This window comes from Elaeis guineensis, chromosome 5 (assembly GCF_000442705.2).
Source record: "Elaeis guineensis isolate ETL-2024a chromosome 5, EG11, whole genome shotgun sequence".
NCBI classification, from domain to species: Eukaryota; Viridiplantae; Streptophyta; class Magnoliopsida; order Arecales; family Arecaceae; genus Elaeis; species Elaeis guineensis.
In genome coordinates, this window is record NC_025997.2 from 4,321,926 (window position 1) to 4,345,667 (window position 23,742).

General features: G+C 37.0%; 1 protein-coding gene across 3 annotated transcripts; it reads right to left on the bottom strand.

The window, feature by feature from the left end:
• Positions 1-276: 276 nt before the first annotated feature.
• On the bottom strand, positions 277-23,731 carry LOC105044512 (uncharacterized). Of its 3 annotated transcripts, none has more exons than XM_073257199.1 (19): positions 23,370-23,502; positions 22,722-22,851; positions 22,015-22,230; positions 18,540-18,635; positions 16,479-16,531; positions 14,954-15,050; positions 13,544-13,617; positions 12,544-12,664; positions 10,265-10,375; positions 8,975-9,051; positions 5,263-5,329; positions 5,118-5,183; positions 4,082-4,189; positions 3,806-3,936; positions 3,467-3,533; positions 3,259-3,326; positions 3,069-3,162; positions 1,120-1,190; positions 277-965 (listed from the first exon to the last, which is right to left on the bottom strand). In XM_073257199.1, the coding sequence occupies exons 3-19, from the start codon at positions 22,225-22,227 to the stop codon at positions 554-556; spliced, it is 1,926 nt and encodes a 641-aa protein (XP_073113300.1). In that variant the 5' UTR covers positions 22,228-22,230; positions 22,722-22,851; positions 23,370-23,502; the 3' UTR covers positions 277-553. The 3 variants fall into 3 exon arrangements, with proteins under 3 accessions (XP_073113300.1, XP_073113301.1, XP_010920746.1); XM_073257200.1 differs by having other exon boundaries at positions 22,722-22,846; positions 23,370-23,494; XM_010922444.4 differs by lacking the exon at positions 22,722-22,851 and having other exon boundaries at positions 23,370-23,731.
• Between the last annotated feature and the right edge of the window lie 11 nt (positions 23,732-23,742).

Sequence of the window (23,742 nt, forward strand, 5' to 3'; positions counted from 1 at the left end):
AAAAGGTTCAGCTCAAGTAAATTTACTATTTAATCTCTCCAAATACAACATCCGAAGCCCTCCGCAAGGTCTATCGACCCAACCCCTTCTTTAATGGCTCCTACAGTTGCAAGGAAAGCACGTAGGTTCCCCTCTCTCAACACCCGTTCCTAAATCTGGTGGACTGTGCTTGTATCCCACATCAGAGACAATTTGGATCAGTATTCCGCACAAGAAGAGACAACCGACTGGATTTGGGCATCACCAGTTGGGATCATCACTCAAGGCCAGAAATCCTGAAACGCAACAGTAATTTGACACCCATTATTTACACAGATACCTCAACGTATAGTCAACAGAATGCTCGCAAAAAATGCAAGTACAGAATGCAACTGTAGATGATGAAAAAAAACAGTTGCAGTGTCTAAATTATCCAGATAGCTACAAATTATGTTTAAAAAAAATAATATACACCCAAAGGTAAATATACAATTCATTTTTGAATGAGTGTCCTACGTAAAAAATTCACCGTCATGAGTATAGAATGGCTCTTCAACGACTGCTATTCCAGAGTCTATTTTTTGGATTCTGAAATACCTGACCTTAGTTCCTGCTCAAGCTCATCAAACTCCCAACCACCAATCTCATCTGCTGAGTAATCTTTGCTGACTCTTCCAAATTCTAGCTCCAGTTTTGCCAGTTCTGATTCTGGATCCAAGTGTTCGGTTGTTGCTTGTGATGACTTGGGAGATTCTAGCCCTTTGGATTTAGGATTAGATGTTGACTTGGGAGACTCAACACCTTTGGATTTAGGTGAATTAGATGTCTGTGTAGTATGACATGGACCATTTTGTGATCTCTCTTCAGATGGTGTCGACTTTTCTTGAGGAGTCTCAACATCTAGTATTGGTCTCTCAATGGATTCAAATTCTCCTCTCATTTTCTCAACAGATTCAAATAATTCTTTGACCTCAGGATCATCTTTCCTGCATAAATAATGAACATGATTTCTGCAATGTTTAGCAAAAAGAATGAATTTATGACAACAGGTATGGGCCACATGTCATGGATAAGAATAGGATAAGAATAATGCCATGATCATAAAACGGGAGGGAGAGTTTAGATGCTGGAAAGCAATACCTTGATGCGTTCCCTTGTTCAGCATAAAACAGCTCCTTCATGCGATCAACCACACCAAAGGCCGTTATAATCTGAGAAAATAAGCCATGAGCATGACAATATTCAACATCAACAAAAACAATCTAGTTGTCAGCAGCTTCATCAAAATCCTTAAATAAAGTAAACAATGAAATTCGAGAACTGAACAAAAACTCCAGGGTACAAACACATCCACTTCTAAGTTCCTATACTTGACATACACTTTGGTCAAAATTGTACATGGCAGACAATCTACATGTAAAAGTCTAAAACTTGAAAACTTATCAAAACCTTAGTGTACTGCACCTGCTTAAAAAATCTAGCCCTTGCAACTGCACCCATGCTTAAAAACCAGTGTTATGAGAATAGAACCAGTCCAGCCAATTAGACTGGCAAACCCCTCAACTGGACTTCTTGCCGGTCTGATTCCTCTAGAAGAACAGATGTAATTGGACCAACTAAACCCAAGTGACTCAGCAGGTTTTTACCTAGTTCTTCAACCGCACAAGGACATTTCTGCACTAGACTTTAAACATTGTTAATCTCAAAATTTTTGGACAATTTAGTAAATCGACTGAATAATATTTTTATTTTAAAAAACCTAGAAATTAATCCTATTACCTTGATCCCTCATCCTCCTCTCTAGCATTCTACAGTTCCATTCCTCTCCTCTCAGGTTCCGACAATGATGACCACCAGTTCCAATGACCACATGATAGGAGTTCCAAGCACCCTTCCTTCACCAGCCAAATTTCTGCTCCCCACTATCCAACAGTAACCGCATACTTTCTCTCTCCCCCTCCCTCCTCTTCGTGGCCTTACAGTCATAGCAAGACTTCCCACATAAGCACCCTTTCACTCTCCTCAAACCTAGCCATAGCAAACCCCCCCCCCCCCAAACTCCCACACAACCAAAAAAAAAAAAAAAGAACACAGAGAGAAGCATCCTTTCACCCTCTCCCTACATCTATTCTATATTATGGTCTTTGATGATTTTCTTTTATTTAATATGGCTATTTTTTCCATTATTTTGTAAGACTGATGGATGGGTAATTAGAAAAAATGACTACTCATTCATTTTTTAACTATTTCTGTCTTGTAAGTGTGTTGTGCTATGCATATATCAATCTCTTTCAGACACATTGACACCAGCCATCCTTATTTGCTAGTTTTCGTAATTTGCAATATCTAAAGATATGCATGGCGATTGTGTTATGCAGAACTTGAGACAGTTTATGAATAATTGTGAGAGAAATTTATTCAGAATTTTAATATTTAAAATTTTAAAATGTTACCAACTAGTTTTGCATATTTTTCTCAAACAATATCGAATGTGTTTGTAATCATTTGGTTGTTCTAATTTAATACACACATAAATACACTCCAACTGGTTCATTAGGTGATCAAACCGGTAAGCCAGTCCCTTGGCCAGGTGGATGTCCAGTTCTATTAACTGTGATTAAAATTGCCTTCTGCTTCCACATCTGTCTTCAATCAAGCATCTCTAAAGCATTCCATATTCCATCAAGAGAAACCACAGTTTGCAGCCATAACATTGTTTTTGTCAATCTCTTTTTTATGACCATTTGTCTTGTAACTAGTTTATTTTCAAGGATAGAAGAGAAGGACAGAAAGGAGAAATGCAGATGGACATCTCAGACACATATCCAATTGACAAAATTGACCAGGTTTGGCTCAATAATCAGGTCTAGAAAACTGTTGAAGGCCTAACATGAAGCTATACAGCCAGCTACATAATATTATATTAGTATGACTGCATTTTGACAACAAAAATAAAGCTTTGGCACTACATTTGCCTGTAGCCAAGCACAAACTTCAGCATGAAATGTTTTTAAGTACAAATTGCCACATGCATTCAACAACCATTATTTTAAATTTTCCAACATATCAAAGCTGGTACAGACACATACCTTTGTCTCAACTTCCAAATAGTCCTCTTCCAGATATTTCCGTGGGTTGGATTCTTTAGATACGTCACTATCTGTGCTCTCAGTCATCCCCGGACTTGCAAAAATATATAAAAGAAAGCATTTAAGCAATGGAGAATTCATTGAATTTACTTCAAAAGAATCCTAAATGATAAATAGATAATCATACTACCTTTCAGTGAATCTTTTCAGGTTATCCACAAATGTCCTAATATGATTTATAGAATGCCTCAGTTCTTCCTATGTAAGAAAGAGGGTACAGCCAACAAAGATAATAATGACAAAAAGAGCATTAGATCAGTGGTGACATGAAGGGATGACCTTCCATGCAAATCAGTATATTTGAAAATTTCAAGGTAAATAAGTGGAAAGAGAAATACCTTGCATGCAGAAAGGTGATACTTGATCAACTTCACAAAACAGTATGCATATTTCTCCAAGTCATCACTTTAAGGAAAGATACATGAAAAGATATAATCAATTTTCAAAGATCCACCAGCAATCAAGCATGAAACTACCAGCAATCAAGCATGAAACTATGAAACTACATAAAAAATACGGATCATGATAATCCTATCTCCTTCCATGATATAAAGCACCTAAATGAGTTTCACCCAAAAAGAAAGTATTCCAAAAAAAAAGAAAAGAAAAAAAAAAGGAAACAACTTAAATGGCTGGAAAGCTAAATATTTGCACGCCTATAAACAGAACATACATACTTGGTCTGCTTCTCCTTCAGTTCAGCATAAGAGGACTGGAGCTGCCAGGTATCCTCCAAGAAATTGATCCATGTATGGACAATATCAGCTTCTACTTTGCATGAAGCAACAGATCTTGAAAGCTCATCCTCCTGTAATTTATAGAAATATTAATGAACCGACAAATCTCAGATCTATTTGAAGATTCCTCAGATCTTTAAAATGATATGATTCGACATATTTTCACAGAAATTTCCATGATGAAAAAAGAACTGAGATCAGAGAGAAGTCTGAAACCTTGGCTTTCAAATGTACAACAATCTGATTGCTTGCTTCATCAAACTGGTCTCTCTCCTCCCTGGTCTTGTTAAGGCGTGCAACAGTGGCCGACAAAGAAATATTAACCTACATTGCATAATTCAGTTCAAACCACAAAACTTCTATGCAGATCATAGCACAAAATAGATGAAATTTCTGAGATACAGTTAGTAGAATTATAAACTGGATTCAGATCTACCACCATAAAGTTTAATTTGAGTAATTAGACTTCACTATCAGAGTTGCAAGACCATATGTATATAAATATCAAAGTTGCTCCTCATGTTCTTGATATATACGTTCATAATTGCACACAGTTGCCACACACCATCCCTCAAGATAAGAATGATGGTGTTACATGTTGCTTTTTTGATCCTTCTAAGAAAATAAACAAGATCCACATGATCCATGTATGACAAACTTATCAAAAAGAATATTGAAGAAGTAGAAGGTGATGATACATCAGGAAAAAAAGTGATCCAATTTTTGACCCATATTAACCACAACAAGCAACATATACAATTAAAATATGACCTGAAATTGTAGGAGCATGATTCCACAATATACATCAAAGAAGAAGAAGTGCTGCATATTATCAGACAATAAGCAAATCTTAAATTGCGAAGGAGAAGGAAATTCGTAGTGGTGTCACTTTGAATGTCTCATATTTAATCTCCTATTTGGTACAATTTGTATTAGTAAGATCAAAGCATGAACATTGCCCAGTATTTCTCACCTTTATCAATCTTTAATGGTGCAAAACTAGTGGGACAATTATGATTGACATAGTAACCTACGTATGCAGTATTGCATCAGTTAAAAGCTTGCAACTAAAGCACATCCAAAAGGGAAAATAAAAATCTAAGAAGAACCTCAGGAGATAGAAAAATTAAAATCTTTTGAAAAGTGTGAACATGATCTTTTTGCATCTGCTTTTTATTTTGTGTTGGTTGAGGGGTTTTCGCGTTGGGGGGGGGGGGTGCGGGATGGTGTTGGTGGGTTTGGGGTTCAATACTTTCTTCAATGCAGCTTCTAGCTCATCTCTTTGCTTCTCCAGCCCAGCAATCTCGGCGACCAATTCCTGATTTGAAAGACAAGTTATTAGTGACACTACCAGATTCACGTGTGACTAAGTCTTGACTATCCTACCAGCAATTTACCTTCTCCATCTCACTAACTTCTTTGGATTTGGCCACACGAAAGTTGAGAGCCTCCTCTTTCTGATGCCTGCTTTAAATATATATGAAAGCATTAGTGAATTCATAATTTATTTACATAGGAAGTCATAGTAATTACATAACAAAGAGCAACAATGATTGGTAAAACTCAACATATTTTGAAAACAAGTAGGTCGGAGAAGGTGAAAATAACATATTTGAAATGCCTATGATACACATACAGCGTCTCCTCAATGAACAATTAGAAATTTTTACCCAAAACAGCCATACAAATGCTGGATCACTGACATCTGTTTATCTTCCATGCCAGTTACCCCTGGCCCCATATACAGGGTCGTGACTGACATGGGAAAGTGCAGGTAGAATATCATACAATGTCTGCATGTGAGCATTTCAAGTATGGTAAGAATAAGAAGGATGCTATGCCAACCAGAATGGATTGATAGCCTGTGATATGTAAGGTATCATGGCATATATGCATGCTTAGTGCCAACGCTGCCTAACATGGCAAGACACAGTCACAACAGACCAGCACTCCCATCCTCGATAATCATCTTAATTTCTCAGCCCATACATTTTTGAAAGATATTTCTTTAAGTCTGTGGGCATTTGGTCACAAAAAGTTATGGGGTAGCTTACTCCATGCAAGGGGGGAAAATTTTTTTTTCATTTGAAGTATGCAACAAGAGGAAATAACAAACAAGCATTTTAATCTTATGGCTGGGTGCTAAGATTCATAACTAATTTAATTTTCAACCTGTTCTTCAGCATGCAATATACAATGCAACACATGGCAGTTTGACAAAGAATCATTCTGATCACATGTGTATGGTATGGTGAATAAAAGATAAAATGCTCCCATCAATATGCTTGGTCTAGCTGCAAGAAGTTCACCACAAGAGAGAAGAAAATAACTTCAACATTGTTAAATATTTAGGTCACTCCATATTTTATTGGTTTGTCATTATCTCTAGAAAGCGGTGATTTTGGAATGACTCAGCATTTCTCATTTATAACAGATGTTATAGGTGTCTTAGAGTTAAGATGACTGCTGGAGAACAGATGCTACTTCACTGCCTAGAGTTCAAGCAGTCACTAAATTCACCTCTCAACCAAGAATGTAATTTTGGCCAGACTGCAAGAGAGAACTCTCTCACTGACAATATGCTTAGTCTGAATGTATTGAGAAATAGCGGATTGCTTTCCCCTTCACTGGGATATGACGTAGGATTTGAAGAGAGCCTCAGTTTTTGGCATTTTGTGGGTTATCAGTCCCTTCAGACACAATGAATGAGATTAAAAAAATATATATATATATTGAATACCTACAAATTATGAGAAGAAAGAATAGACTACTGTTTAGAAGGAAATATACCATTTTTAGATTTTGGGGAAAAAGTTGCAAAACAACAATGATAAGGCATAAAAACTTCAAGGTATGTACACTTCTGGAAAAAAAAAAAGCCAAGGGTAAATTAGCACCAAATAACTTGGTCAGTTACCAGTAACTACATATCTTGGATGGATATGGATCCAATTTTGGATTTAAACATAAATGACAAAATCATATTGGGATTCGATCTTAATACCCCCTAATCATTAGTGTAATTTGTGTCGTATACCTTAATAACAGAAAACTTCTAGTTAGAGTGCTGAACCCACTGCAAAACCTCCATGAAAACTCAGTCCCTGCACCCACTTCCTAAGCATTTTATTCTTTTTTTTTTTTGAGAGATCTGCTTCCTCATGCCCACACCCAAATCTGACCAGCACTTGATTCCACTTCAGGTAGCTAAGATCTATACACGTGATTTCATTAATATTTCTTTTTTGGGTCCCTTATTTCAAGTAAAACTTTCAAGAAAATATTCTGAAAAATACATGATAAAAGGATAAAAATCAAACAGATACAAAACAACATGTAAGAGGTACAAGAAATGCATACAAAAAAGAATCCAGCAAGAACAAAGCTAAAAAGGAAAACCAAAGTCTGCTAGGTTATTCCAACAAAAAATAACTGAGGAATAACACAAGCCATTCATAACAATATGATTCTTCTCATCAATTCAGCAATCTCCTTCTATAAGCCATCCATGTGAAATGTTTTTCATAACTTCTTTGTTTCTCACCACAACTTCTAGCAGGCTGCAGCTAACAATAGCCATCAATATTACCTGTATCTCTTGGTCCTGTTGTCAGATCTCCTAAGAACAGTCCTTTAGAAGGATTTGCTGCCTTCTCTCTCATACTCCAATTCGCTTTTGTTGTAACTCCTTCCTGATGAAAGCGTCAATTATATATGGTTTTATGAATATACCACTTTCACTTAAGAACTAGCTTGCATCAAGGTCGGTGGAACTGGCACTGGAATCCTACTGATTGCTTGGCAGTACAATATGGTACGGTATGGTGCCATGCCGACTTGTGGCATACCAACAAAGGGGAGCTAGAGAGCGAAGAGGGGGGGGGGGGGGAGAGAGAGAAGGAAAGAGAGAGAGAGGAGCGCAGATCCTTTGCTGTACACTACATGGTGTGGGCCACAGCACGCACCGTCCATCGCATGATGGACGGCCACACGCGACAGCAGGTTGTGTGATGCACATGGCATGTGCTTGCACAGCCCGCCGCCACATGCGGCCGTCCATCGTGCGATGGATGGTGCACGCGATGCACTGCACCATATAGTGCATTGCGGGTACCACAGAGGATCCGCGCTCGAAAGAGAGAAGGGGGGAAAAGCCGAGAGAGAGAGACACAGAGTGAGGCCTTTCGAGCCTCTTCTCCCTTTTTTTCCGAAATGAAATTGGCTCTGCCGCAGCTACAAAGTGGCCAGAGGAGGGGACTCGAAAGCACACTCTCTCCCCCCCTCCCTCCCGTCCCTCTCTCTCTTTTCCTCTCTTTCCTTCTTCCTCTCACCCTCCATTGCTGCTTTCTCAAACTGAGGGGCAGAATCGTGCTAGTCTGCCCCTAATACGGCTCGATACACCCTGAACTGGGCAGTTCTGCACGGTACCACTTATGTTGGCTTGCATTAATGACAAATACTACCAAAGATGAGTCTCGCTGCTTATTTGTTATCACCACAAAATGGAGACCAAAATCATAGGTTCCTGAATGCAAATTTCTGTCTTGCAAAGCAGCAGACCATTTCCTCTTCTGGATATATTCCTGTGACAGAACTTACTGTATTTGACATGTTAATAGACTTAGAAGTCCAGGACAAATCTTACATAACCAATATCATGCTACTCAGTGGAGCAATTGTATTTGATGATTGCATACACACCCCATCATTCAGCATATGCAGTTGCTGAATGTAACATCTCAGTACATCCTTCAGATAATGAAACCACGATACTTAAGAAAATCCATTTAGCTAAGCTTTTTTTCTGTCACTTATAGTTGCATCGTTGACTACACAGGAATAAGTTCCAAGCCATGTGCTCATCAGTGAAGACAACATGATATGCAAAAATCACTTGTATCAAAGTTCATATTTGAACTTTGACCTTGACCGAACCCCCAACATACTCTCCCATGCATGAGAAAAACAAGTAAATTTATCATATTAATGTTATCCACAAAGTATCCATCAAGAAATAACGGTAGAGATAACATCCAAGGGAATGCAAACTTATAATTTAATTAATAGATCACAAAAGATAATGAAAAGAATAAAAGAACTATTTAAGACCTTTGATCTAGTATTCGTTTTTCTGCCTTGGAGCAAGAGTTGGCAAGTGATTCTTCTAGAACCTTCAACTTATCAACCTGCCATTTGTTACACAGATCATATTGGAAAAGGAAATTAGAAAATGTATCTCGCTAATCGGAATATGAAATTAAATAATATAGATCTAATCTTTATGATGATAATATAGATCTAATCTTTGTGATGATAGATTCAAGCACAAAATATTATGCCTGATTCACATGAATTAACACAAGATTTATAAAATCGAAAAACTAGTAGGAAGAGTTTTCAAGAAAATAAGTTTTTATATGTGAAAGTGAAAGATATATTGCAAGAGAAAGGAGAATGTGTATCCTCAAACATACACAAAGAAGGTTTCCAATGCTTATCGTGCAGCTAAATATGTTATGCATCTATTATAGGAATAATTAATACAAAATAAATGATCATTTATTATGACAATCAAGGTTTTAAATCCCGTGAGACGGGACTGTCCCAATTTTCTTATGAAAAGAGACATGCCGCTATCCCACCCCATCCCGACACTTAGGATAGAGGATGTCCCAAGACACCTTGATCGGGATGCTGGGACGCTAGCGGGATGGCCCTATCAGAATACATGGGATAGTATCCCATCCCGGTGTCCCACGGAACGTCCTACTGGGACCTGAATCCTTGATGACAATCACCTTCAGTATCAATGTACCTAATGACAGTTTCAACATTTTATAGCAATCGCTACTTGAACATAATATTTCAAATTTCAAAGTACCAGCCTACCGGGGCTTTTAGGCCCCCAGACATGGCAGGGCACACAAATGAATATCTTGCTTATATCATCACAAATGTCATCTTGACCATGGTTCTTTTTGGAAAGTTGTTGAAGTGATGACACTTCAAGTCTTACCGTATCTGCTGCTAAATGTTATTAATATTGAGTTCCTTAACACATTAACAAAATATGTAGATAACTAGTCTACTTGCCAATGCATAAACAAACTCATAAAAGTATATATTTGTTCATTTTATTGCAAGAAAAGTGGTGAAATCAGGAGATTTGGGACATAACTATCACTGTGATACAAGGTTCTTGAAAAGTGTTTTTTTTTTTCTTATTTGATGGATTCCATACACCATTATTGCATAAATCTAGGTTGCCAAACTGCAAGGCAAAAGCACATTATACAGCATGGCCTCAATATTGGAAATTAGCATCAACACAAAAACTGCATAGTTTTCCATAATTCAACTTTCAATGATCAAACATCGAAACAGAAACCATGAGCATGCCTTTTGAGAATGAATTTCTTGAGAGTCCCCACTGTTTATGGATTTCTTCCTTAGTAAGAGTGCTTCCAGTCTAAAGCATAGGCGAACTTCTGCTAGAGCTGCTTTTAGAGCCTACAAAATCAAATCAGAAACCTGAACATGAACGGCTTATAAAAAATCCAAGCAACTTAATGGCAACAATCAAGATAAAGTAAGAGGGTAATGGATTAACATAACAATAAATCTATGACACAAAAAGGCATGGTAAATTTGGATTAATTTGATGATTCAAAAAATCAAGACTGGCATCACACCTATAGCAGAAACACTATTTACAACTGAAACTCTCAATAGAATTAAGCAAATGTTCTTCACTGCCTACGCCCCAAGTCCAGCAAAGCTCGCTTCAAATATCTGAGACCAGCGTTGCTAATCCTAGTAAGTCATCTCATCCAATAAAAGTAATATCCTGATCCTGATAATTTTCCTAAACTAAGTGACCAAATCAAGTTAAATGGCAGCTGTTGTGCTCTTTAGAGACCATTGCACTGATGTTTGGCCATGTCCTTGCAAACTTGCTATACAGGCGCCTCAACATCATCAACTTGGAATACTAATCTTATTTGCATCCACTTCCTTTGCAAGTCCAGTAACCCATACCATAAAACATTCTTATCACTTAGTCTGATTATTATTATCAAAGAAAACATTTCTTATTGTTGCGATAGCCTGCATTACAACTTACATAATTTCTTCAAGAACAAATCTTAACAGTGCTAATTTGTGCTTCTTGATAAACAATTTAATCTAGCAACCAATCCATAAAAGCATCGGGCAAAATGAACCTGTAAACATCATGACAAAATATATATCTAGAAAAAGAAATCGATACTGCATAATCAGTCATCAAGTAAGCGAACAGATAATTTTGTGGTAGACAAATACCGCAGTAGGTATCATGAAAACATGACAGATGATTATTCATTTTCTACTATGAGAAACTTCAAACTTCCATGGAAGCTTCTCATGGAAGTATAAGCTACACATTAAAGAACCAACTACACGTATCCACTATACTCTGGAACATTATGACAGAAACATAAGCAAACTCATTAAGACTGACAACAAAAGTAATGACCAGAAGTTTACAAACCGTGCATGATTGGAAAGGCAGATGGGTGTAACTGAACAGAAGTAGCAGGGTGGTTAAGAAAAACGAAATGTGGACTCATTGGTGCTCATGAAATGCAGATGGAATGATGCAAGCATGTCACATGATTTTGCATCATTTACTAGTCCCTCAAGAAATGTACAATGTGGGATCCCTGTAGCATGACTTGAGAAATTTTAATAAAATTAAAACATGACAGCATGATGGATGCAAAAGGGAGGTGTGAACATATATCTAAATAAATCTAAGCTATTATATAATTGTATTTCAAATAAATTTATATAAATTCATGCATGAATAAAACATAGTAATGATGCTTTCAATTCTCCCATGTATTTCACAAATAAGAAGCAGACTAGATATCAGGAAAAAGTGCATGCAAAAATATATGATGTTTAATTAGGTTATAAGTATGATAACTGAAAAGCAAATAACCTACATCCTAAAAGGACATGACCATTACAAAAATGGTAGTTCAAGAAAAAAATGAGTTTATTGCATGTTCAATGATTTTCCATGATGATTTGCAAGCATTCCATCTATGTTCTAAATCACTGGAAACAAGGTCAGCAGAACTGCTAGTGGGACCCGTAATGGCTGCATGGTAGTATGGTATAGCAACACCAACTTGCAGTGTACCGACAAAGGGAAGCCGAAGAGGGAAGGGGAGAGGGGGAGGGGGAGGGGGAGGGAGAGAGAGAGAGAGGGAGAGGGAGAGGGGAAGAGAGGCCACAAGAGGGAGGAAGGGGGGGAAATGAAATAGGGGCTCTAGCCCTTTTTTCCGGAATTGTTTTTAAGCGAAGTTGGCAGCAAGTGCCCTTGTTTAATTTCAAAACAAGAGCTCTGCCCTTGTTATGCAACGGCCGGAGGAGAAAGCCCTCTCTCTCCCTTTCTCAGCCTCTCTCTCTCTCTCCCCCTCCCTCTCCCTCTCTCTCCCCCCTCCCTCCCTTTTCCTCTCTTTCCTTCCCTCCCCTTTTTCTTGAATTGAGAGATGGATCCATGCCGGTCCGGCCCTGTAGGCTCAGTACACCCCGAACTGCACGGTTCAGGATGGTACCGCCTTCCTTGACCAGAATTCCCTCTTCAGCCAAAAAAATAACATGAATAGATAAGTTTTCACATTAGGTACCTCCATGGTAGGAAGAGAAGTCTTTTCAGATGATGCTCGATCATGATCCTCAACTGATGGAGCTTGCAATGCTTCCACTCTGTCTATCCTTTTCTGCAGCTTTGAGACTTCAGCATCTAGTCTATAATCAAAAAATAAGTGGCTTAGTCAATCTATCCTAGCAAGACAACAAAGTGTCCAGACTTTTTTATCAGGGTAGAAAAATGATGAACAGAAATGTACATAATACAGTGATAACACCTAGAATCATGTCATTTGCGCAATGGGGAATATATATTCCCCTACAATCATTTCTTTTCCCTGCCCTTGGTCTAATATATTCTCACATTATGAGAAGCACATATTTGGCATCTAGTTTGATATGGAAAATTTGAAGATTATATAACAGACAAAAACTAGTTAGAAAAGTTATATAATCTATCCCAAATCTCCAATATAGTATGGATTATCAATACATTTCCAGCGATACATTATCCATGATTAAACACTTTGCTTATATCACAAGATCACTCAAAAGATATACCTATATCAAAATCTTGAAGATCAACACATTCTCCATTAATTTCCACTATTAAGTAATCATACTTAACCGGGAACAGTATCCAAATATATAATGATGCAACATCACAAATGCAAAGAATTGCATGTCACGCGCGTGCGTATGTACATGTATGTATGTATATACTCTATTAGTCGGATTTCCTAACATGAACCTCAGCAATTTTTTTCAGCAAATGTACAAAAAACTGGGGAAGAAAAAAAACTGATGAAACACAACCTCTACAAGTCAAAGGAACAACCAATGATTGCAACTACAGACAGAAGCACAAACTAGAGCATTATCAGACTAAAGCAGCAGGCATCTAACCATAGATCCTGTTCTTAAGGATCTTGGATTTTTGTTTCCTTCACACCACACAAATGAAACAGGTGGATGGCGACCTTCTTTTGATCAGAGAAAGAACATAAAGGAACCATAAAATGAAGTTTATTTGATGACCTTGATTGTTCAGCATTTACTTTAAGTCCTGAAATAGCACCTTGAGCAAACTGAAGCAATTCTTCCCGTTTTACCTGAAACAATAACCACATCACAAGAAACATACATTTAGACCACTATGTAAATGCTGACAAATTTGTCTCATCTTGTACAATATCTCTAGAAGCAAAAACAAAAGAAAATCTATATTTGCCAAATCATCACTGAAAAGATGAAGACATAACTAAAGGTCACTGAAACCAATAGCATTAAATGAAAGGACTAAATGCAAAACCATCACTGTAAAACAACTCAAGCAAAAAAGTTCTCGTATGAGACTAAGCAGCTATTTGACAATCATACTTGCTTGTACAGATACTAAAAGACAAAGTAAGGATCATGGTTTAGCTGCAACTCATAACAGCATTCTTTAGGTGGCAATAGACATCAGTTATCATGTTGCAATAAAACATAAGAACCATATCAACTAGCATTTCATCTAAAGAAAATTTCTCCATTGTAACCTCTGCAGGAACAGCAACTACAATATTTATATAGAAAACAGAACATCTAGTTTTGAGATTGTGTCTTTAAGAGAAAAAAATATGGTAAAGCAAGGTATGAATGTGAGTCAAATTGTAGAATACATGGATCAGCATACTGCCATGCTGCTTGGTGCCATACATCATGGAACATGCTGGCAAGATAGACAGTGTAGAGAGGGGTGCATGCCCCTGTATCATGCATGTCCAGCTCATCATGGACAAGCACAGAGCAGTCCATTTGTCAAAGTTTGTCTTCTTACACTAGCTAAAAGCCTAAAACAATGCCATAAATTAGTAACTATGGTTTTGTGTGATGATTGATGCATTAAGAGGATTGGAATGATGCAAAACCTCCAGAACAATATTAACTATATTTATATCAAGATGCCAGAAGAAGGTACTTTTATATTGGTACAGCAAACAAGCAACTATGGTTTTATATGATAATTGATGCATGAAGAAGATTTTAAATGATGCAAAATATCCACACACACATGCAAATTTACGTACCTAGGAACATACATACATGTACCTAGGTACCAAGTATGTACATACACATGTCCAACCTACATAGGTACATAAATGCATAGGCATTAGGTACATAGGACCTACGTATGTAGGTATTAGGTACGAAGTATGCACGTACATAGGTATTAGGTACATAAGATATGCATATGTAGGTTAGGTACGTAGTATGCACATATATAGGTATACATATACATACATACCTACCGACATATATATGTACGTACGTACATGTGTACGCACATACATACATAAATATGTACCCATATATGTACATAACTACATGCATACATACACTCGTACATACATACATGCATATATACATATATGAAAAAAGGAAACAATTGGGAAAGAGATATACCAAAACTTCATCTTGGTAACTTGAGAATGCTTTTGCTAGATCCTGTATACTACTCATAATTGCATTATGGACTTCCTTTCCTCCTGTTAAACAGAGTCTGCAAGTAATCAACCAAAAAAGCTTAGATGCAAAATCAACAAACCAACATAACAGACATAAAAGAAATTGCAGTGTCCATGGTTTTGGACAACTTTTGGCTAACAGTTGGAGTATTTGGGGTTCCTCCAAACCTCAGAATGGTTAAGCCACTGCTAAACCTAAGTGAAGCAATAAACTTCAGATGGTAGTCTGTAAGTTCCTCTTAACTTCTGTAACAAAATGATTGAAAATGACCATGCTGGTGCGATCACATTATTTTCAGAAATAGTGAAGGCTACATATTAGCATCAATCTTCATCTAAAGATGTAAGGAAAATTTAAAAATAAGATACAAAGATTATGGAATAAACTAATTAAAACAATGTAGATGAATTACATATCATAAAGAAAACTTTTAGCCTCATTATATTCACATACAGAAATTGAGAAATGGACACAGCAACAAATGGTAAATATAAAAATTAAAACTAATAAAAAGACGCTACTTCCCAAGATCCTTAAATAATTAGGATTTGAAAGGGCACCGGCTGACTCAATGTCTCTCGAGCCAAGCTGGCTTCCGGTGCGGTTCTTGCTATTCAAAATCATAAATTTGGCTCTGCACATTGGAGCTTCAGAGATAGGCTTCTTGAATTACCCTATAAGTGATGAATATAACACATGATAGCTTGAAGAGGAACAGAGGTTACTTAAATTCACAATTCTAAGTGCTCACTTCTCAGTATGCAATCAATACCCTAAACACCAACATGCCAAATATATATAGAGGAATCAATTGTCGTACATTAAGTTTTTTGATCAGCATTTTCCATATCATGTTCAAAATATAAATAATAAACAGATTTCTCTTTCTAACATCATCATTTTAACAGTGTGTGGTCAGCGAATCTACTTGCGCATAAATTGACACACCATTATCTAGACATTGTTAACCAACACAACATTTGGACCATATAGGTTGCCAAAGAATATTAATCTAACTTATACAGAATTGAAGTATAAGTAAAGTTTGCAATCTCAATACCGGATACATCAAACAGTTTGGTCAGCTTTAGATTTTCTACGGCGTCAACCATAAGCTTTATTACATCATGTTCAGTTCCAGCTGGGCGATGAATAGTTGTATAAACAATAGCATGAATTCCTGTTGTTTTACCATATGGTATGATATGCCCCCCAACTAAGACAGCTTTCGAGCCATTTTTCTGACTTTTTCTATAGTAGCACTTACAGCCAGGCAGCACGGATTGGTATGGGTCAGTATGAGGTCTATATACCAACCAGTGTAGTGTTTAGTACCCGTTCCGACCCAGTACGGTACAAAATACACAGAACCAGGCAATTTATGGCAGTACAACAAACACCGAGTATAACCATAATGTTAATCATAGCATATTAGGAAAACTAATATGGCAGGCAGACTCACCCAAAAATTTCCAAGAGCAGAGAAACTTCTTCCTCATTCGGAGCATCCAGAATCTGAGTCATAGAAAAGAGTTAACCTGCGGTTAACTTCCATGATCAGAAAGAACAATCCCCAACATAAAATGCAATCAGAAAAATGTGAAACTTAGATCAAAGCAACTAAAGGTTGTCGCTTCAGAAAATACTGAAAACCGGTATTTCCACAAAGTAGACAATTGATTATGACGATCCACCAGCATGACTCAGTCCATGAGATCAAGGTAGACAGAGATTTGAGGTTTGAAAACACCATTGTCAAAAAGACAGATTTAGGTTATAAAGTATATGATGCAAGTAGCTCAATTATGTGAGAAATAGATGATTGATCAAAAACTGAGTGCAGCAAAATGGATCTGACAAAGCTGGAGCAAGACTTATCGGGGCTTGTGCGACAAAGAGCATACAAACGCTTTGGAATATTATTTCCGGGCACTAGAATGAAACCCATTTTTACCACAAGCTTTCAATAATATGGCCGTGATCTGTCATTACGTGCAACTATCTCCACTATAGAAAGAAGGAAAAAAAGATCGCATCAACTAGTAAATACTAGAAAAAAAGGGGCTTTCAACATATGCATCGTTCAAAGCAACGATTTTGATCAGTTGTAGCAAGGAAAGAGACTTCACGAGAACCAAAATAGGAAGAAATAGATACAGCCTATATATTCTATGGATAAAGGATCAAATTAATAGAGAAAGCACCATAAAGATCAATTAGTGAGCTATTGGGTCGATATAGTTAAGAACTGCTTACTTATATCATGATATGGAATAAAAGTTAGGAATCCATTTTACTATGCTCAACTTGAAAAACCATCTACTATTTTTAATTACTGCATTGCCAAATAACCCTAAACGTCCAGGTGCAATTGCTATTGCAGGTGTCCTGTATCCATTAACCAGACTAGAATTAATGAGGAGGATTCCCAAATTAAATTAAAAAGAAAAAAAGAAAAGGATAAGATCATAAGCAAGCCAGAAAGTCCCATAAATCTGTAAGTGAGGCACTTCTTACTATATTTTGTAAATTATCATCTTAAAGTTTCCTAGTGATTGTTTTCTTTTTTTAAAAAAGTGTTTAATACTGTACCTCTGGCTGCTTCATTAGAGACAGAAGAATTAGAAGTCTCAATTTAATCAGTTTAGAAGATTACATTGGATCAATCTGTTTTTTCAGTTGGGGAATATGGAAATCTGGAAAATCCTTCACTCCCTACAAATGTACTCAATCTTGCCACCTGTGCCCAACTGCCTTTCCTTCTCTCATTTTTAATCCTGATCATTAGAGAATCCTTTCTTTTATGTAGGATTACATCATCAAAATGGTTGATGGGAACTAAAAGTCTAAAACGTGCATCTGACCATCCTGAACACAGCAGAACACCTTAAAGCTATGGCAATACCTCTCTCATCAGACACAAAAATGATAATGACTTTACGGTACATTTCGACTCTCTTCACTGAGAAAAATCCAGCCATGACAGATTGGTTGACAGGAACCACTTTCTTCTAACTAACCAATTTGGTAATGTTCTGCCACTCTTTTTGACAAAAGGTCCGCAAATAATTTCAAATGCCCATGCATTGCCCAGGTTAAGCTCCAGTTTTCATGCATCCATGTGTCAGCTAGATTGATAGGAAAGAACAACTACAAAAAAATATCAACTAAACTCCAATTCCACCATATGAATACAAATGTCAAGTTCTAAAGATTGTACTTTGTCCCACCCATGAAGAAAGTAATTTAAAAGATCACATATGTTGTCTAACTCAAAAGATAACATATAGCGGTCATAAGAAAAGAAGCAAAATGATACACCCAAAATCCATACTACAAAAAACTAACAGATATCCAGCCAATCTATGAGTTTTCTCATAAGAGTACATAGCTATCTGAGATTCTGAATAAACCCTTTTAATTGATTTAAGATACATACAATATGCACATCCCCCATTAACCTATTTTTACATTCAACTAAGAATTAAACTCAACATAAAAAAGAAAATGTGGCAAAACTCACCATGGCCAATGTGATGCCTTCAAGAGCTTGACTATGAAGAAATACGTCACGGAAATTCATGGGCTCGCCCCCCATATCAGAATCAAAAAATAAAACCTGTTCATAACAAAACAAAGCAACAGGCAAGCAACCTTGAAACGTCAAAATAGTTACCCTAGACCAACAACTGCTAAGAGCAACAGCTTTCATTCAAACATTCAGTAAATTTTTCATATTAGATCAAATCTAATAAAAACTGTTAATCTCATTTTTCAATATTAGAAGAGAAGAAAGAAAGAAGACACAGTTTATTAAGGTTGTATTCATGCTTAACTACATTATTTTTACATATAAACTTACAATATGTTATTGACATAATGCATAACTCTAGACAATTTTTTCAGCAGATATAAATCATCTACATTAAGAAACAAGAGAAGAGAAGTGAATGCATCATCGACAAAAGGATCTTAAAATTCACATCAGGTTTGTGTGTCAAGATGGACAAGAACACATTACATGAACAAGGCATGAATTGCAAAATACATGAGGAAAGGGAAGAGGAAGAAATTGTAAAATCCAAAAAATAAGGGAGGAAGAAAATGAAAATAGCAAATTTATATTCATGAATAATGAAAAGATGAAAATTACATTCCAGATAAATATCATTCAATCAATGTCTAGAGTCGATATGGTAAGTCCGCAATCTACACCTTGTCAAACTAGCACATTCAAAGTCATAGCCATGTCAAAAACTTCGGGTGAAAGTATTGAAACTTAAGAGAAGAAAATTAGCTTTGCAGAATTCAAAGCTCCAACCAGCAAAATGTCAAATGCTACATCTTAAGAACCATTTTTTTCTTTCAGATCTAAGAATGAAACACTAGAAATGTATGCACATGCAGGAAACAATTTTTTGGAAAGTTTAACAAAAAAATAAAAATGATGCACCTTGACATAAGGCTCAAAGGAGAGGTTTTCTAGTTAGTCACACATGCATTACATAATTGTCAAACAATAAAAAGAAGCAGTGCATAATAAATATTGTGACTGATTTTATCCAATATCAATCGTGTGTGCATACTGACCAGTTAAGCATGCAGGCGCAAAAGTTAACCTTCCTGCAGAGGTCAAAAACATACCAAGATGCAGAAGCAAAAAAGATGTCCTTAGCATACAAATAGTCCCTCATCGTTACATTTTTCAGCCAAGTAGTTGTCATTTTGTTAGCATCATGTCAGTATGTCAGTTAAGTCATACAGCCTAAATGCATTATCTAAATATAATTACAACAGGCCCATATGGTATTGCTCTTGTTTTCTCTTTTTGTTTTCAAAAACCAAGATGAAAAGTGAATTATATGAAACAACAAGTATGATGAAGCCCTTTTCGTTTTTCAAATTGTTTGCAAAATCTTGAGTGCTTTTGGAGGAAAAGACTAATAACCTCCCCCGCCCTCCTCCACCCCCACAAAAAAGGAGAGAGAACAAAAGCAAGGGCAGTTTTGCCGAATGCCACCTTGAATCGATCTCCATGTGATATTTCAGTAACTTGCATATAAACAAAAATGTAAAAACAAGAAGGATGTGCCAAACAAGCCCTGTGTAGGAACCTCCAATATGCATTACCAGCATTACCTCCCAACACCCAAATGGATGATGTTCTTGAAATAACCCTCGGCAATGAGGTTGTGATGCAGTACTGAATCATGACAAAAAGCAATGCCCCTCATTTAAGACATGGGCCTTTGCTTCACATACTTTCCTCCTAGAAGCCGGAAAATACTAGCCAAACATCCTAACTAGCAATTGCAAGCACCATTCCATGATTGCAAGGGCCCCACATTTGAACAAAGTCAATGTCAAACTTAAGATTTACCCCATCATTTCTGGGACAACTGTGAGACTCAGCATTCTTGGAGAATTGGAGTAACCAAGAAAATATCACTTTAAACCTTCCCAACAATCCACTACACCAAAAGATATTCATCCCCCCCTACCTACACCAAAATATTCTTCCTTCGAAATTTTCAAAAAATGATGATTTCAACTATCCACAGTTCCACACCATGCAAAGAAGATTTACCATACTAATCGACAATCACATTCTTCACCAAGCGAGTTAAGAGATTGAATCCAACTACATCATGTCACCTCACCTTATCACATTGCATAAGAAAACATTTTCAGACTCACCCATTCTACACCTAGCATTCTAATGGCTAAGCTAACAACAATTATATATAACAATATGCTTAGTTCAATTTAACTTCAATCCTTTGCCTGTACTGATAAGGTTGACTTATGGATCAACCTATGACCAATCAAAACTCGAAACTTTTTATATCTCTCTCACCCTGACATCTGCATGATATGGGATAGTTTCAATTTTCCACCAAGAAAACTTCTGGAAAGAGAGAGTCATGCCCTTGTTATCAGAAGACTAAACAAAGGTAGAGAAATATTAAATTGAATTCAACTACTTCCCTTATTTTCTTTTAATTTTCTCATGAGCTATCTAGACCAGATTTTTATTTTAATTCTTCCGTCTTTCAACAAATTATAACTTACCACTATTTATCAGCTAAATTGCATGGCGTGACATTGCTGTGCATCACTAACAGGATACATTACATGTCAGGCTCAGTAAATTCACTTGCCACTACCAAGATTTAGGAAGTCATGTTTTCCCTTCAAGAAAGGTCAGTTGATCTTAAATTCTAGATTGTCAATAGCATTGTTGCAATTTCAGGAAATATGAATACAATATCATGTAAAATGATCCCATCAAATTGAAACTAACAACTGAAAAATATTAGTGAAACATATGAAAACACCAAGGAAATCCTTTTTAGTTTACCTTTTTTTCATTGGTTTTATTTTTTTGGGTGATCCTCACAAGTTACCTGATCTAAGAAAATTTATACAAATGTTTTCACGAACGCATACTAGGGAAATTGCATGCTGAGCATGTTTGGATATGTTCATTGAACTTTCTTTAACATTATAAGCATTCTCAACATGTTGTATATATTACAAATAGAGTGACATTTTACAGTTGTATGATTACTCATTTTACCACATAAGCATTATTAGTCATTCTAACAACTGAGAGAAACAGAATATCTAGTTTGACCTTTATTTAGTGCAAATTGGATACTTTATCTATACAGCTAGCTACAGTCATAAATTCTCATCAGCAGGTTCGGTTTTACCAGAAATATATGGGGAAAAAAAAGGGAAAAGGTTAAGATATCACTGTACTTTGCCATCAGTTGCTTTACTCCAAGAACATAAGACTCTACTAGCGATGCATTCACAGCAAATCTCTTGGCTTTTTGACATCAAGCAAGTTAAAAATCAACAGATACAAAGTCTAGTAAGCAAACGTTCTTCATAAGCAGTCAAACCAACAAAACAAAAGGTTACCTTATTCATTTGACATGATAGAAAATCAGAACATGAAATGCCAACCGAAAGGCAATTGATATACTCACCAAAGATGCATTTCTAGGAGATGAATTGGGCTCATCAGATGATGTCGGCTGCTCAGGAGTCTTATCATCCACTGAACCTCCAGATAATCTCTCAATTTCTTTGAGTGCGACCAACCATCTTCTTAATAGCTGGACTCTCTCTTCTCCTCTGCAAGTTACAGCAACGTCTTCCAATCTTTTCACGGTATGCTTGAAGCTTCTGTAATTCCGCATTCCCTTAAAATTTATGAAAGTTACATGAGCCAATACACATCGGTTGAAAAATCTTAAACATGCTAAGTGTGTAATATGAAATTGACATTTTGAATTTTTGATATCTTCACTATGTTTGCCTATTCTTGTTATTGGCTCAGGAGAAATGATTGTACTTTCATATAATTCCAGTACAGAACTCTGGTACAAAAGACACGACACTGAACACTTTGTTAACACTTTTTAAAGCAAATGCACATGAAACTTAGGATGTCAAAGCAGCATTCTTGTAATTGTATACCAACTTTTTTTTTTATATTTGTTTAAAGAAGATGGTCAGTGACAGATTCTGGCATTTGAAAGCTTGAAATAGACTTCTGCTAATAAAAGCATAGCCAAAACATTTGGAGCCAAGCATAAACTAATGAAAAGGCTGATCGATTTTCACAGGTTATTTGGTATGTTTACATATATTCTGAAATCTAAAACCCCCGCAAAACGAGGAAAAAACTTACAAGCAGTGGAAGAAAACTATGGCTCTAAGCAGCAACAAGAAAGTGCACCAAGAACTCTCCAGGACCAAACTTCCAAAGGCTATTGGTATATTTCCAAAGCTTCTTTTCCTGGTAAAGCATGTGACCTAATCTACGCATGCAGGCAACCCATTAAAAACCCTCTCAGCCATAACAAAACAAGGTTTTTTGAAGCAAAAGCCTTAAAGAACAGAGTAATTTATCTAGCCCCACAACTGCTCTGGAAGACGGAATCTAACTCCAGCTCCTGGCACCATCTTCGTGTCACTCTTAGCCTCCTGGCCTTCCTTTATATCAAGAATATTCCTTCTATCTCTATTACTTACAAGACCCAACTTTCGAAACCAAAGTGGAGATTTGTTACAAGGACAGGAAAAGTCCATCCAAGAACGAAGATTAACCTTCAATCCACGAGTATCGTTAAGAACGAGAGAATAAAGAAGATTTATCAGGATCGTTCTTCTTTCCCCTTTTTGCGCCATGATTGCCAGTTCTTCGGCGTTCGTGCAATTCATCATTTCAAGAACCATCAAATTCCCATTTTTTTTCCGATCATCAGAATCAAGAATCATCGAATTCTTGGTCTACTCGGAAGAAAAAAGGAGAATAGGGGATCGGAAAGGAGATTACCATGCGGTCTTGGATGATCTTGGCGCCACCAACGACAGCCTGGCCGGCGTGGTGGACGACGGTGTCGGCATAGTTCTTGACGGCACGGGTGAGGTTGTTCTTGCCGCCGACCTCGACGGCTTTGTTGACAGCCGATCTCAGCCACGACATTGACGAGAAGAATCCGCAACCTAGGGTTAGATAAGGACGAAGAAGAGGAGGAAAGCAGGGAAAGGGGACGAGAAGAGACGGAGAGAGGGAAAGAGAAGAGAAGGGATTGGGTTGGGTGAGAGAGACGAGGGAGAAGTAGTCAGCGGGACCGCATGGCGATGAGGGAGGGAGACCCGCCGTGGAATCCGGGAGTTTAGAGATAACCAGGGGGTGCCCCTGGAGA

Coding starts and splice junctions, on each gene's coding strand:
- LOC105044512 (XM_010922444.4), bottom strand. CDS start 23,519: ATGTCGTGGCTGAGATCGGCTGTCAACAAAGCCGTCGAGGTCGGCGGC. Junction 15,051..16,478: donor CTGCTCTTGGAAATTTTTGG/GTGAGTCTGCCT, acceptor GATTACTTGCAG/ACTCTGTTTAACAGGAGGAA. Junction 9,052..10,264: donor AAGAAATTCATTCTCAAAAG/GCATGCTCATGG, acceptor AACAAATGGCAG/GTTGATAAGTTGAAGGTTCT.